This window comes from Apostichopus japonicus, chromosome 13 (genome assembly GCF_037975245.1).
Source record: "Apostichopus japonicus isolate 1M-3 chromosome 13, ASM3797524v1, whole genome shotgun sequence".
In the NCBI taxonomy this organism is placed as follows: Eukaryota; Metazoa; Echinodermata; class Holothuroidea; order Aspidochirotida; family Stichopodidae; genus Apostichopus; species Apostichopus japonicus.
Window position 1 is genome coordinate 18,182,669 of NC_092573.1, and position 17,137 is coordinate 18,199,805.

The following is a 17,137-nucleotide window of genomic DNA, read 5'->3' on the forward strand; positions in this document are numbered from 1 at the left end:
AGGAAATAAAAGCCTAATATCACCGTGACGTCTGTATGTATCATTTCCAACCAGGAAGAGTTCGTAAAATAGTATTGATAAACATTTATATTTGATGGAAATAGTTCAAATAAACCTAATGAAGTTTCAACATCCGAAAAATAACATGACTTTCGAAAATAATATTACTTTCGTTATTGTCTTTCCTTTGATGGCAAACATCAAACTGGTCAGTTTTAAATATCATCCTAAATCTCAAATTAACCACGAAATGCAACAATTTCATTCGCCTACAGATTTACCAAGTGCCGTCGCAGCGTTTTCATCTCGGTAGAATGCGTGTGCCATACGTTTAATGTGATAGTCGAACGAATAGCAATTCATGCTAAGTTCATGCCACATAACTGTTTCAGCTATCATGAATTCAAGATCAATTCAGTTAATCTGTTAACTTTTCATCAAATAACTAAAGGTCGTAATGGTTAAACTCATAACAAAGTGAATTTTTTTAATAAAACGTATACGATTGCTCATTCCCCCTGCGTCATTATGTAATAAGTTGAATCTACGTATTAGTTTATTAAAGATATTACTTTTAGCTTATGTAGCAACACAAAATGTGGCAAGGACGGACTGAACTCTCGGTTTATATGTTGACCATCATCATCATCATCATCATCATCATCATCATCATCATCATCATCATCATCATCATCATCATCATCATCATCATCATCATCATCATCATCGTCGTCGTCATCATCATCATCATCATCATCGTCGTCGTCGTCGTCGTCGTCGTCGTCGTCGTCGTCGTCATCGTCGTCATCGTCATCGTCATCGTCATCGTCATCGTCATCGTCACCATCATCATCATCATCATCATCATCACCATCATCATCATCATCATCATCATCATCATCATCTTCATCATCATCATCATCATCATCATCATCATCATCATCATCATCATCATCATCATCATCATCATCATCATCATCATCATCATCATCATCATCATCATCATCATCATCATCATCATCATCATCATCATCATCATCATCATCAAAAGTTAGAAAATTTGATGAAAGAGTTAACATTCGTTTCTCCTGGCTTCACAGATACATTTAAGTCTTTCGGTCTTGTAATGGATGCTTTGTACAACAGCTGCCTCGATTTGTGGAAAGATCAGAACTTACTGAACGAATTGCAAAATTCACACTTCGAATTCGCTTTAGTCTTTCCTGTTTCATCATGTGATGTTTTAGTAGCTCATTATGTCAATGCTCCATTTGCTATTGTTTTCCCATCGATACGAGCTCCGACATTTCACGAAGGTTATGTAGGTATGCCTTACCCTTCTTCTTACGTTCGCTTTGATGTCTTTGGCACACTTACCGACGAAATGATATTTCAGAGACTTCAGAACCTGATGTCTCCTTTATTGTACCATATTATGCAATATATTTCTAACCTGTCGTACCAAAGTATTCAAGTTGCATTTGACATTTTATCGGATAAATCCATCAAGGAGCTTTAGTCACAAGCCTCTTTAATCTTGTCACATGTCAGCATGGGAAGTGACTATCCTCGGCCTTACACACCGAATTTTTATTCCGATTGGGGGCTTGATTTCTGGACCAAGTTAGCCATTGTCAAAGGTAATTATAGGTACAATGTTTATTACCTTCACAGTTGTCAAGGAACAAAATCATGATGTTAGTAGCTGTTGTCAATACAGTTGGCTTTCACTGAATTTTTGATGTGTTGATCCCAGGCGAACTTAATGAAATATAGGTTAATCTCTGCTCAAATTTGAACGTTATTTAGGATATGACATCTGTAAAATAACATTCATATGGCTTAATGTGTATCATCGTCCTCTTATACTATGTGGTGCCTATTGGGACCTGCCATGCTTGTCATGCAGTTTAATCCTTTCTGAATGATTAGCATACCTTGCTTTACACACTCATTGACGGACATATTGTGTCAAAGGTGTTGGCCTTGAATGACTTTATGACATTTTGAACGGTATATTTTCTAAAGTTGACAGCAAATGGTAGCAAAACTACACCCGACATAATGCAATGCTAAAAGGTTCAGTTATATTTCTTGTTAATAGTAATGTCATAGCGAACAATTTGCATAAGTTATATTGTTTTTAAATTTAGTTTCATATATGCATACGTCAGTATGTGATTTGAATATCGTCATTATGTCTTCGTTTACGACGTTCCTCTTTATGGATATGACGTACCTCAGTAACAGTAATTAAGATATTGTACAGTGGCACTAATATTTCTTGTCTGTCTGTCTTCTGTAGGAATTGGAAGACTTCGCAGAAGAATCTGGAGACCATGGTATTATTACATTTACTTTGGTAAGTCGGTACAGAAGGTGAACAAAATTGTTAAGTCTTTGTTATGGTGTTCCGGTGGTAGACAGATCTGCATGTTTCAAGAAAAGGGATGCCTACATTGTCTTACAAATGCACTTCACAGCTAAAAAGCCTACATTTATATTATGCAGTGTTTACTGACTTTTCCAACATGAAATGTGGTAAACAGTGCCAACGAGAGGGTTAGTAAACATCCATTGTGAGAAACGCACATTGAGCATAATGTCCTGACGAATACTGGTTTCCATGATGTTTGTGAATTGATTTTAACTATATAAATTTAGTTATATCGACCAGAAATGCTCTTCATGAATGTACAGTTCATTTGAGGACCAATTTTATGTTTAATACCATACCACATCATGATTAACCATAATATGTTTTATTCTTTCTCAAGGGCTCCGCTGTTCAGGGCTTATCGAATAAAGATACCGCTGAAATCTTTGCACGCGTCTTTAAGAAACTTCCACAGAGGATCCTTTGGAGACACAACGCAGAACTACCAGCAAGTCTAGCCAATAACACTAAACTGTTAAAATGGCTGCCGCAAAATGACCTATTAGGTGGGTAAGATGTAATTAAGTCATGTAAACTAGAGGCAACAGTTGGAGGTGGTAATTAAAACAAATTATTGCAAGGTAAACGTCCCTCAAGTTCTTCATGTTTGAATCGTTAGCTAAAGTTAGGATAGTGTATAATGCCGTTAAATAAATGACCTTGATAATAAACAACATATAGGCTCCGTTGTACGACGATCCACCGGGAACCAGCAAGACTGAAGAAGTTTTCTTTCATTAACACATGTTTTGTTGCTTTTACTTCCTCTTCTGTGTGATCAAATGGATTCGTAATAGTGGCACAAACTTGGAAAAAAAAGGTCATTGGAGGTGTCAAGGCTGAGAATTTCATTCAATTCAGAAACTTGTTCATTCAAGACAATGGCTTCACATTTTTGTTTTGGTGATAGAACATTCCAAGACTCATCTCCGGATATATCATGGTGGGAGTAATAGTGTTTTAGAGTCGATTACTCATGTAATTCCTATGGTGGTCATCCCTCTCCTTGGAGACCAAGTTTCCCACGGAGAGAGAGTCCAGAAGAAAGGAATGGGGCTAATGCTGGACAAAACAAACATCACAGAGGAAAATCTCATGGAGGTTGTACAAGAAGTATTGCATAATCCCATGTCAGTGAAACGTGTCATAGATACTGGATACCTCGGATGAGTTTATAAATAATGGTCACCATGACTCTTTGAAATATGTTACTTTAAGAAATTAAAATAAACCAGCTATTACCAACCGCAAAAAGGCAACACAAACACCCGATCTAAATTTTGTTCAAACGTAACAGGTATGTCGTCACCCAACCCACATAAATCGCTTTTTGCCTACAGGTAAGGTTATCTTGTCTAATAGATTCGTACTTCAAGCTCAGCTGTTTTCAGACATCCATAACGAATTGCCGATGAAACCTTTAGAGAGGCGGTCTACTGGATTGAACACGTCATGAAATTCGGCGGTGCCCATTTAAGACCACGATCTGCTGATATGAACTTCATAGAACTTTACATGATTGATGATGCAGTTTTTCTTACTATCTTTTCTGCTATTGGCCTTAATGCTGATTACCTTATTCTTAGAAAATTCTTCAGAATGTGTTGCAAAACGGATAAAGCAAAACAAAAGTCCGAATAGATCGATTTTGAGATTAATGTTTAATAACAAGTTCAATGATCACTGTTTTGCCTTTAATACTGTGATTGAGCGGTTCTATGCAGGTATTCCATGTCTTTGGACTTTCAGCTACAACAAAATCACATCATGTTGATTTATACCTATTTAGCCTAACCTGGACGTCTTCTCTTGTTCAAATGGAGAAACACATTCTATCATTTAGTCATTTCATATTACGTCGAAGTTCAAATGTGCAGTTACATGGAATAAAATAAAAGTGAAATCGTTTTGATTCGTTGTATTATGCTTTGCTCAAATTTTTATTTCATGTTTATATGTAGATGATACAATTCTATTTTCTTAAGTGTTTAACTACACGTACTATGCTAAATATTAGTTAAATTGTAATTAGTGTTCATAGATATATACATAAAAAACCAGTGTCAATATAATTACAGATGTGTTACTGTAGTATAATTAGTCACCTTATTTTCTATCCTTGGTTTCTTCTCTCGGTCACTGACTAACATTAATCAGTCAGTTTTGAAAATTAATGATCAGTCATTTGTTGGCAATTGCTGAAGCCAGCGAACCAAGCGAATATGTTCAGTTGTTAAATACCGTGCAATACATTTCTCCTTGTATCATGTAGTGATTTCGCCACTGTGGTGGTACATTACATAATAAAATGCCACACTGGTGAAAACCAACCCATGTTTGATATCCATGAATTGTGTTTGTGATCTGCTTTCACATACCAGCAGCGAAATTCGTGACACTGCTTTAGTGTCAAACTATGCAACATAATTTAAGTGCTCATATATTTCAAAATGTACTCATATAGTTATTGTATTTCTTTTAAGAAATACATCTGTTAACTTATATTTGAAAACTTATGTTCTGAGATAAACGAGATTATTGTCTGCAATAAAGGCTACAATGACATTTTCTTTATCGTTAAAGCAATTATGAGTGATTGCTGAAAACAACCAATCATCAGTCGCTGTAACTGTACTATAATTAAAGGTACAATTGATTTCACGTTTCCAGAGAAATGATAGTCTACATAAACTGCGCTTATTTTCAACTTTCCTGACTTTCAATGTTTTGAAAAGTTCAAACACATGCATTTGGAATAAAGTGGACGTTTGGTTGTATAGCGTTCGAGCTAACTATGTACAAGTGATAAATTCAATAGTCAGTAAAGTTGATTGTGCAAATTTGCATCAACCCCGTTTAATCAAAGCACAGTACTAGCCTACCTAAAATTTTGGATTTGACAACCCTTTATTCTTAAAAATAAGACATAAACGAGGACGTCGTAGGTCTACAAATGATTTTGACTAAATAAAAGCTTACCGCACATCTATGATAAGGAGATATGTTGCCATTGCTATTAAGCTACTTTCTTTGCAATCTCAATATTGCAGTCGTTGCATTTTTGCTTTGGCTATGCGTACAATATAAACATGAATTGAAACACTTCCATTGCTAAATACAGGCAAAAGGACACGGCAAGTTATATACAAGTCAGGAATAAACAACAGGTTGCAGCAAACAGTCATCTATGTTCACTGAAAATCGTTGTTTCTTTATGCCTTTAATACTGGTAGTTCTTCATAAGTACCATCACTTTGAGACGACTCAACAATAGGCTCAAAGTTCAATGGGCCGCTTTGCTCTCTTCTTGTGTGCGGCCCAGTATGCCCAGAAGGAATAGCAGGAAGTGGGCTTCTTTTTGACCCTTTCATAGCCCCACTCCAGCTAACTTTATTCTTAAAATTTTGCAAAAAGGATGATTGTTTCTGCGCTGGGATTTCTTCATAGATGCTTTGCGACTCATCTGTGTCATTTCTGTGAGCATTCTCAGGAACGGATGTTTCATCATAGAAGTTGTCTGCATCCACGAGGTCGTTATTTCTTCTCCTATTATCAGTACCACCGGAGAAAGAAGACAACTCAATATTTTCATCAGCACTAAAGTAGATGTCTTCTTTGCCGTTCTCATTGGCATCATTGCAAGAGGTAAAAATTGATTCATCGTATGCAGAGCCGCCTGGTTGGTGTAATCCTGTTTCAGGTTGCCTCAGATTACCGTTAAACATTGAGCTGTCGTCCACAATATTTTCATCATAAATATCCTCCTTCAAACCAAATGATCCAGTAGGTTCGTATTTTATGGTATTAACTACCATTGTATCGTCATATGTCTCAGCTTCCAGCTTGGTAGTTCCTATCATTGAGTTGCCCTCGTTTGCAAACGTTTCATCATTAATGACACCATCATAGATGTTCTCCTGTGTGTCAGCTTCGTTATAAATCTCCTCCGTGTTAAGATCTGTTGCATAGTTGGAGGTACCCTTGAAAGAGGCAATGGCATCTTTCGTAGCTGTTTCATCAGCAAACTTTATTACCCTCTTTTCTATATCAGTGTACGCTTCTTTTGATGTAATCAAAGAGGCATTCTTGTCCCTTGTTTTGTCTTCTTCATCAAGTGTTGGACAAGATTCTCCTACATGTTGTGCTTTTGAAAAGGGTTCCTCTGCCATCGCTTCCTCATCTACCGCAATGTAAGATGATGTTGCACCGTTCACTGTGTCCTCCCTGTCTCTTGTCATTGCTTCCTCATCGAGCGCAATGTAAGATGCTTTTGCACCGTTTACCGTGTTCTCCCTATCTCTTGTCATCGCTTCCTCATCTAACGCTATATAAGATGATTTTGCACCGTTCATTGTATCCTCACTGTCTCTTGTCATTGCTTCCTCATCTAGCGCTATGTAAGATGATTTTGCGTTGTTCATCGTGTCCGCCCTGTCCCTTGTCATCGCTTCCTCGTCTAACGCAATGTAAGATGATTTTGCATTGTTCATCATGTCAGCCCTGTCTCTTGTCATCGCTTCCTCGTCTAGTGCAATGTAAGATGCTTTTGCCCCGTTCATCGTGCCTTCACTGTCCCTCGTCATCGCGTCCTCGTCTAACGCAATGTATGATGCTTTTGCACTGTTCATCGTGTCCACCCTGTCCCTTGTCATCCCTTCTTCATCCAGCTCAATATAGGAGGCTTTTGAACTGCAAATGGTGCCATTTCGTTTCATTTTAATCCTCTCCACGTCTGGATTAAGGTACGTTGGTCTCAATTTTGGTGTTTGTAAGGAGTTGTCGCCTGCCTTACCATGTCCTTCAATTTCCATGTATGATGTCGTTGTAGTCTGCGTAGGATTGATGGGAGGCAATGGGAGATCTCTATCCTTATTCAGGAGTGGTTCAAATACTTTCATATAAGCAGATCCCGCTCTTACGTCGTTTTCTTTGTCCCTACTAGGAGTACCCAGTAGACCAGGGCTGATATATTGAGGTGTACCAATCTCATTTACGTCAATATAAGAACCTGTTTGTTTCCTTCCGCTCTTTCCCATAGTCTCTTCATCTGGTTCGAAGTAGGAACCTGATAGCCGATGATTCCTAAGGTCGCCCTTACCAAACGTCACCATGTTACGCCTTGGGATTATTTGAGATTCATTGGTCACTATCACTTTATCATACGACTGTCTGGTCATATTCCCGCCGCTAAAGCTGCTGTTGAGTCCATTAACTTCTTCCGATTGGCCCCTGTTCTTCACAGACTCTGAATTCATAATCCGTGCTGTATTAGACTGATCATAGATCTCTGAATTATATATCTGTGGCCTTGCAGATTTGAACTTCGCAACAGCTTTTTGCACTACTGCTTTGTTTTCTTCCGTTAAAGGCCTTAATGCAGCCAATGAACCCTTTCTTGCAGTAACATCGTTACTCCTCGTAACCATTTTACTGTGTTGCATATTATCAGCTGGCTCCGGCATGAGACCGTTAACGTCTGTTTGAGTGCTAACTACATCTATTCCTTTGTCTACATCTCCATTTGACGCCGATGTATCCGTAGATTTTGTTCGTGACGCTTTGTCGACAAGAGACGGACCAAAAACAATCAAGTCCAACGTCTTCGACAATGGTTCTCCCTCTCCATCTTCAGCAGGAGAGTTACCTGTCAGTTTGCTTAAAGAAGTAACACTTGTTATTTTCTTTTCTGGTGGAACTTTAATTTTCAATGGCATATAGCGGTCTAAAGTTGATGTTGCCCGCTTCTCTAAAGCAAGGTAGTTGGAACCATCTCTATCAAACTCTGTGGAATGTTAATGTACAAAATATGGGCTTAAATAAAGTGAAAAAACAAGAACGTAAGAATCAAACTATTCAGTCAAAAGAAGAAAAATAATTAGCTCCTCTTACGAACTGTTTTGGGTTGGTAAAACACGTCAATTGGATTTCAGTACATTTCTCTAGAAGAATATATGAGCATGTTGACTTCCACAGTATTACTGTAACTTCTAGTTGGCATGCATGGTGTGAAAATAAATTCAGAACAACAAGTGAAATTGGAATTTTTCTAGCTATAATATCAGCAGCTTTTTACTTCTACTTCTGAAAGATGATATTTTTCTAAATTGATAAAAGGAATGTTAATTCAATGCTTAATGTGCATTAGAATCTAGTCATGATAAATATCGAATCAATCTTAGTCAAAATAGAAATGGAAAATACATGCGGGACATATGAAAAGTAGGTTTTTGGTTGAGATAAAGGGGAAAACAGTAACACTATCATTCACTTTTAACTACTTTTAATTACCCTACTGTGTCTAGTTCGTAAATTGTCGCTATATATTTTCCAGAATGAAACCTATATGCCTAAGCATGACGTGATATATGTTGTACAAGACATGCAACAACATGTTACGAACATGTTTCGAAGTAGCCACGTGAAAATACCTAAAACATCACAATAACTACAAAGGGTAAACCGAACAACCGGTAAATTTGTACCTGCTCTTTTATAACTCCAATCGTCTTGAAAGTGCCTGCAAACCATAATGCTGAACAAAAGGGAAATATTTGATCAATTACGATAATAAATATATAGTATATATAGACAAATAATATACATTTGCATCATGTTAACCATGACCACGGTTATAGTAAATGCTTATTGAAAAATTCCAATCGATTGATGTTCCTTTTCAAAGTTATGAAACTCATATTGCACTTTAACAAATAATGTTCCCCTGCAACTTGATGTAGCCGATAAAGTAACAAGGTATGACACAAGCCACAGCTAGTAGACATGGACACATTTACCAAGTTTGAGCATGATATAAAACTCTTTCATGAACACAATTTCTCATATAGGCCAGTTAACAGTTAAATCAAGTTACTCAATGAAGGTTCCATTTTAACAACGGCTGTTGTAGTAAGTAGTCCAGTTTATTTACATCGATGAGAAAATCTGTAATACTGATGTAAATACTACAAGAATAAAGTTGATTTAAAGGGTGACTTGAGGTAGAATTGTTATCTTGGCTGTTATAGTTCAAGAGAGAGACTAACTTGAGTGATAGTATAGCGTATGTACAGCTTCAGCCGCTATAAAGATATTCAGCTTTAAATATTTGCTAAATCAATGGAATATCCCGTTTTGGCAAAATTGCTAAAAAACATCAGATCCTCAGTACAGTAATATAAATGTTTATGTTAATATAGTTCTTTTAATTCTAATACCTCAACCAAAACCATGTTTGTATTTAATTCATACAAACAAGAGCGCACATCTGAATCACATTCAACACCATTTGTCCATGACATTTATTTTAAGGTTTTGGAAACATGTTATTTGTAGTTTATATGCTCCTATTTTGTTTGTGAGTTAGAATAGGTGTTCCAGCCACTTCAATTGATGAGCCTCTGTTGTATAAAGGGTGATTTCTCAAAATGTTAAACAGATCATGAAATACAACCTGGGCTGATTTTTAGCGGTCTACGATATACAAGACTTAATTTTGTGTCCAAAGCCATCATTTAAATTACTCGTAAAATCATTGCATAACTTTGAATATAGGCCTATTGATACTTTCCGAGAGTAATTAAATAAATATGTCTACCAATTTGTAGTGATTATTTCTTACCTTGTGAACGCGATTAAGAAGATGGTCATTGCAAGTGCCAAAGAGGAAACGATGATAATGACAAACAAATCATTGGAAGACAATCGGATAATCGTCACTGAAATTCAAATTAATGGACAAAACGATGGTCAGAACTTAACCCAGTTAAATGATATCAAATCTAAAAGCTTTCATATTAATGTGATGTTAGAAATATGCATATTACGCAATTTCACACTATAATCCTCCTACAACCCAAGTACCAACGTTACAAGAGCAACGAAGCGGGATGGAAGTTCCAGTCGGAGTTGGTAATGAAAACGAGACGTCATTTATTCTGTAATATTACTGTGACAAAACGCATTATGGATGGGGTTGAACCTTTAGCAATTTTCGAATTAGGGGGTAAGACAAATGATTATACATATAATAGTTGCAGAATCGTCTGATGTGTGTGTATGTAATGAAGTGCCTTTTAATTCCGTACGACGCACTAATTGGACTGTTCATCATGACGTGTGTCTATAATTAGGCGTAAACGCAAGAAGTGGTCTAACTGTTTCACTACTGAATGTAAAAGATGTATCCCCAACTGATCGTTACCGTACGCCCCCCCCCCCCCTCCCCCACCAACACACACACATGACGATGGAGGTATAGAGCCATGGGCTCTTCCCCTCCAGTGTATAATCAATACCAACGCTACCGTGGTACTGACCTGGTATTTCGATAGCGTCACTCCATACAATTGTTGATTCCTATAAAACAGAAAGCATGAATAGACCTCATGACATATGTTTAAACATTGCTCTTAAAAATGAATACATTGTGAATTAAAGAAATTGGAAACGGAGTAAATGTCATAGACTATGCGTGCATAAAGTGTCTTAAACTGCAGTCACCTTGAACCGAAAGTAATTACACTAGTCATGTTTGATAGAAAGTACGCAATGGAAAATGATTTTCAGCGTAAAAATGGCAGACAAAAGAATGGTCAAACACTAAGTACTGCCAAGCCTGACGAAAGGGGTGGGGGGGGGGGGACATAGCATCGAGGCCCGGTTAAATTTGGGACCTAAGAAATACGAAGGGCAGAGAAAATATGGGATACATTAAAATTGTATAAAGGGACATCTTTTATTATCCATATGTTTCTTTCTTTTCATGTTTATTATGAAGTTGTTTCTTTTGATGCTTTCTAAAAGAGTCTGATAAACTTTCAACAGCATTTGCACATGCTAGCCCCATATTTGGAAAGTTAATAAACAGAATAACGAATACAAAAACTAAATTCAATTTGTAATATCTCTGTGGAAACATATGAAGACCCACTTATGCTTTTAGTTCTCATATATAAAGTAACAAAATGAAAACGTTAATTTGTGCCAAACGAATACGACTTTATCAGTATAGTTGAGTGGAGGTGTTCTTCACAAGCAGCGCTATATTATGTAAGGTGATTGTTTGATATATTTTCATTTGAATATTTTAACTTACCCCTCCACATTTGCTCTCCACACCAACATATATGATTGGATTCCCCGAATATTGAGTGTTGTTGCCGTTAATATCCTTAAGATCTTGAGCAGTTAAATAAAATGTAATTTCGTCATCGGATCTATTGAATACTCGCAAAATACGGTAATAAGACGACTTTTCCCCCGTAATAATAGTTGCAATGACGTAATTCCTGCAATTGTATGAAAGAAATATAATTTTTGAAATTTGGTGATTTGCTGATTTGTTTGTTTAGTTGAGTGTCTTTAACACCACTCTTATAAGAGATTCTTCAAAGTTAATTAAGACATACATTTCATTTCTACAAGTAGCCTATAGGCTACATACAGTATACTTATTAGTACATAAGACAAACTTTTTCAAGAACATATGATACCATTAAAATAGTAAACATCTATAAAAAAAAATTAAAAAAAAAACATTACAAGCGTAAGAATGTGAACGTAAATAAACATATTATGTATGACAATGGACATTTCGTGTAGAATAAAAGACTACTTACGTAGCATATTTCTGTGTAAGTGGAGGCAGAGTAATCTTGAATCCCTTCCCCCCGGATGTTGACTTGGAAGGCGAAACTTTCACTCCTGTTGCATCCAAGCGAGTTAGATCTATTTGCGGAAGAAAGCTTAAAGAGTTAGTACAAACATCTTTCTCAGTTGTTATATATTCCTACTTCTGCCCAAGATCAAAGCTACGCTACTATCGACGTCACTAAATAAATCAAAAACATCACTGCTTATATGCACATCACATCATAAATCAATTGTGGGGTTTATTCTGGATAAAATGCTGTTGCCGTTTAAGTTTTGTTTTAAATTTCTCATCACATTGTTATATGCTTTACAACTAAAAGGGAATAACGGTCTACCGTTGGTAATTATTATTATCATTATTATATTTTTAAACAGCAACAATAGTATTATCTTTTATAATAAAGAGATGCTATATATATCTTGCATATATATTTATATACTACCATGACATGCGAACACTATACATACTACCGCAGGAGTGATATTTGTATCATATTTTCGTAATATTTAATGTACTGATTACCACTCCGATCCCGGAACGAGACGCCGACACACATAGCTGCTGCTCTACCATACAATAACCTGCAATATGTCAAAAAGTTAGTTAAAAGATTACCTGACGTTACTTTTGTTGAGACAGTGACAACTCTTGGTTGCCCCATTCCTGCGGAAGTGTAAGCGAAGATCATGATCTCATATGTAGTAGAAGGCTCCAATGAGGTTATATTAGCCCGGTATATAACCTTAGAAGGGTTGTGCATTATAAATGCTTCGTATAATGGTTTCGAGGTAGGAGACTCCTGCTCTGTGCAGGTAACCTGGAATTTAGGGAAAAGAATCAAAGGTATAAGAGGTTTCTATTTGACAAAAGAGATATTGAAGTATTGCTTGTGGTAGGAGTTTTTGTATCGATTGTCAATTGTTTAACATCTGTGGATATAACATCATTTCATACATAAATATGTGAAAATTAGGTTAGGCCGAGCTTTAACAAAACTCTACGCACCCCTTCTACTTACTGTGATGCCTGGATTTACAACCTAATTCCATTGCATCTTTTGCTAGATGCTTAATAAGAAACTAGAAAACCCTTTTCTTGATAAATACCTTTGAGGAAGAAAAAAACTTTCACTTCTGAAAAAATGAGATTATTTACCACAAACATTTCAGGCATATTGCGCATTACAACCATTCTACCTGGTCAACCCATTGGTTAATTTTAATTAGCGAACGTACGAATTATAACGTTTTAACCGGCCATATTATCAATGGAGTAATAAAGCGATGTAGGTTTCGGAAATCCAAAACGCCCTCACCCCTTCCCTACCGTTTAAAGACACTTAACACCGCCAAGGCTTCGGTCAGCTTGCGAGTCTACAAGCCTCCATGGCTTCTTTCGCGAGTTCCTGCTTGCGGGAAGATCACATATACATACATACATACATACAAGGTCAATTTTCACCAGGTCTGCCGACGCATTGTATCAACAGTGATTTATAAGTGGCCGACATTTTGTGCGATAACAATATAATACATAATATATGAAAAAGAAAATTGTGGCGTCGACCTGGTCGGGGAGGGCCTTTCAGTCTGTCTCTGACTCCAACCGCTCAATCTGCCCCCCCCCCCCTTCGCCAAGAGAACATGGAAGCAGGCCTTGTTAGACATCGGTTTCGAACAGTGTACTCTACAATCATCCTTAAAAACAAATAGATCTCGCATGCATTTAGATAACGATTGTCATACTTACCCTATATTTGGTGATGTTTCCATTGTTATTGGAAGAAGGATTCCACTCCACTTGAAACCACGTCTTTGACCGTCCTTGAATTGTCACATTTCGTGGTGGCAGTGGAGCTGTGAGTAAATGAAATTACGATAGTTTTCAGCAAACTAACTTAAAAGGGTCTGGCTTATATATACGAAGCGGTTTTACACACATGGACATAACATTAATAACATACAATAACATAACATTAATAACATAACATTACTAACATAACATTACATTAATAACATAATACAAATGAAGAGAAAGAAAATCGTTCTCTCTGTTGCATCCAGACTTGGTCTAATAAAATGCAACAGCTTCTGTGGGCTTCCCGGACCCACACAGAGGGAAATATAGCACATTCCTTGCAGATGTGTGTTTCTCTGCTTTGAAATCGCTTCAAGAGAACGAGAAATATACGCAAACGCTGTAATTTCTCTTAATGACATTTGTTTTTGTGCTTTAAACAAAGATTTAATGTCTAGCATTGGAGCATGTAATAATTTCACTTTCAAGCATACAGTCCTTCAAAATATGAAATAGATTTACATTCATTTTTACACGTTTGCTAAGATTGCTGCAGACTTTTACCAGAGTATTAAAAAGAACTAATTGACCAGTCAGTGCCAGCCTTCTCTACGTACAACATGTGTTAGTTACTAGTATTAATGAATGAACCTAAAACTAGATGAAAATGATCGGCAAAGCCTTCTTTGTAAATATCTAATATATCTGCAATCAATCGATTTATATTAGACGTACAGTTCTTTAAAGAGCAGGGAAAGTTTTTCTAGCTGGAATTAGGGAATTCGAAACTATGACCTCAGTAGTATTTCTAAAGAGCACTATAGTTTGGACCCCGTTCTTTTTGTGCAGAAGAAAATATCCTGCTAACTGTACCTGCTTCATCTGTTGTTATGTGTACTGACTCACTCCAATTACCGAAGCCAATTATGGTCTGTGCACGTACCTGGCAAAAAGAAGACAAAACTTAAACAAAGTGAAACATTAAACTGTCATATGTTCTGGCTTAATTCTGCCGATTGAAACGTTATCATAAAGCAAGTTTAGAAAGTTTAAAAACGACGACCTTTACTTCATCTCTTTCTTTAATTAAGTTGATCGATGTCAGAGAAATTAAACTTCTTGCCAGTAACGAGATGAGTTTATTACTTTGTAATCAAAGAGTAGCACATTAAGGGCGAACTGGTGGTGGGGTGACGGTAGGGCGGCGGATGGAGAGTAGAATGGGAGGGTATTTTAAACATCTCATCGATGCATCTCTAAAGCCAACTAGTATTGAAACATTTATCAATGATCTCCCTCATTGATAGCATGACGTTGAGTCAACTTTAATCCTATGGAGTTCATTCAGGTTTGTGTTATTACTGGAAAGACAAATCCTTTTCAAAGCAGTTTGAATAAACCAATCGTCAACATGACACTTTTGGTATTTCCAACTATGATCCAATTATGTAATGCTTAGCATATGATTAACCTTTGGCATCACATACCATGAGCGCATAACTCGAGTCAGCCTGGAGGTTTGTAGCCGTCCAGTCTCTCGCCGGCGGTATAATATCCTCCTGAGTGGCTGTCTCACCAATAAGTCCGAATTTAATTTGGTAGAGAGTTATCAAACCGTGGGGTGGTATTGGTGGTTCCCAGCTAACTCGAATAGCCGTTGCATTCCAATCTCTATTTGGAGGATTCATTTTCGGTGGTACTGAGGAAATAGAATTATCTTTCATCTGTGATATTAATCAGAATGTCTGTAACCAGGGGTGATGACTCAACCAACCACCGCCCCTCCTTATCCCAATTATCTTTCCCAAGTAAACAACTACACCAAACCCATTAGTCACATGCACCGTCATGTAACTCAGTAACAGTCCGATGTAAGGCTCTGTGGAAGTATGGTATTTTTTTATTTAATTATCGAAACTCAAATACCCCTCGTACATGCAGCACATTACTCACAGCGATTCGTTTTATACATATATGAACATAATGGAACAGAGGACGTGAGGTGACAGTGTGTTAGTAAGAAAGGTGAACTACTTTATACTTCCTTCTTCACCGTCTACGCCATCGCCATCGTCGTCGCAATATCCATTGGCTTCATAATCGCTTCTTCATGGTCATGGTAATGGTCATCACATCCCCATCTCCATCGTCATAGTCATCGCTATCGTCGTCATCGTCATCGATATTGCCATCGTCGACGTCACCGCTATTGTCACCGTCGTCATCGTCATTGCCATCGTAAACGTCATTATTACGACAATGTATATTGTATTGATAAATATATGATGTATATTTATGATATTATTTAGTAGTTAGCTGTTAGTGAATGATTCTACCACTCCATTACTACACCATATATGGTTTTACTTACTGTCTTCCAATGTCAAGAATCTGACAGGTTCACAGTAATCACCGTGTCCACCAGCATTGGAAGCTCTCACTTGGAATGTATAATTTGTATACGGGATGAGGTCATCAAATTTCGCAGTTCGATTGAGTGTGGATTCGCTCTGTAGATATACGTCGCCATTTTGTTTGAGTATGTAAGAGTAGGAGTTAATGAAGTCGTTACAGCATATGCAATTCGGAGTAGTCCATCCAACCTCTAGGCTACTCTTCCCAATGCTCACCAGGGACACATCCAGCAAAGACGAGGGAGCTGGAAGATGTGAATTAATGTATACATTAATTACAATAAGCTGTTGTCCGTTCATACGTTTCTTTCCTATCTTTTTTCTATATTTGCTTTTCTTTTCGGCATGTTGGCATTTCTCACTACGTCAGCAAGTTAAACGATGACGTATCAATTAGAAATGATTAAGTGCTTCATATTCTTCAAATATTCGTTCTCATTTTCGTGCTTCTTTCTTGATCTAATTGTTGTGAACAAATGTTAAATGACATAATATTTCAATTAGAGCGTATATACTTGAGCAGGAGTCAAACAGCCCGGTATGTTAGATTGTAACTAAAACGTCGATTCCAAGTTAATATACTATATATTGAACTAATATCAACAACGGGCTCCAATTCACCAGTGGAAATCTGTGATGATACCTTGAAAACCACAGTGATTATATTTTGGTTGAAAAATAAGTGCGTGATTTTCACACACATTGATTGATATTTTGCCAGTTTTCACCCAATGTCGCGTGTTTCTAGAGGGGTGTCATGCGAACAGTGTGTAAATCACTGAACGCACGTCGGCACTGCATGAATGAAGAAAAACCTGTGGCAATGTGTGAAAATAT

General features: G+C 37.0%; 1 protein-coding gene and 1 pseudogene across 2 annotated transcripts in view; one reads left to right on the forward strand and one right to left on the reverse strand.

Moving 5' to 3' along the window:
• The first annotated feature begins 182 nt into the window (after positions 1-182).
• Positions 183-5,525, forward strand: LOC139979005 (UDP-glucuronosyltransferase 2C1-like; annotated as a pseudogene).
• LOC139978282 (uncharacterized) overlaps positions 4,344-17,137 on the reverse strand; it is a 31,244-nt gene continuing 18,450 nt past the window's right edge. For both annotated transcript variants that reach the window (XM_071988342.1, XM_071988343.1), the window contains 11 exons: positions 16,258-16,545; positions 15,374-15,585; positions 14,760-14,829; positions 13,839-13,945; positions 12,705-12,906; positions 12,055-12,163; positions 11,532-11,724; positions 10,753-10,792; positions 10,056-10,152; positions 8,920-8,969; positions 4,344-8,219 (listed from right to left, as the gene is read on the reverse strand). In XM_071988342.1, coding sequence (XP_071844443.1) covers positions 5,650-8,219; positions 8,920-8,969; positions 10,056-10,152; positions 10,753-10,792; positions 11,532-11,724; positions 12,055-12,163; positions 12,705-12,906; positions 13,839-13,945; positions 14,760-14,829; positions 15,374-15,585; positions 16,258-16,545 — 3,938 coding nt within the window. In that variant the 3' untranslated portion in view covers positions 4,344-5,649. The remainder of the gene's footprint in view (positions 8,220-8,919; positions 8,970-10,055; positions 10,153-10,752; positions 10,793-11,531; positions 11,725-12,054; positions 12,164-12,704; positions 12,907-13,838; positions 13,946-14,759; positions 14,830-15,373; positions 15,586-16,257; positions 16,546-17,137) is intronic.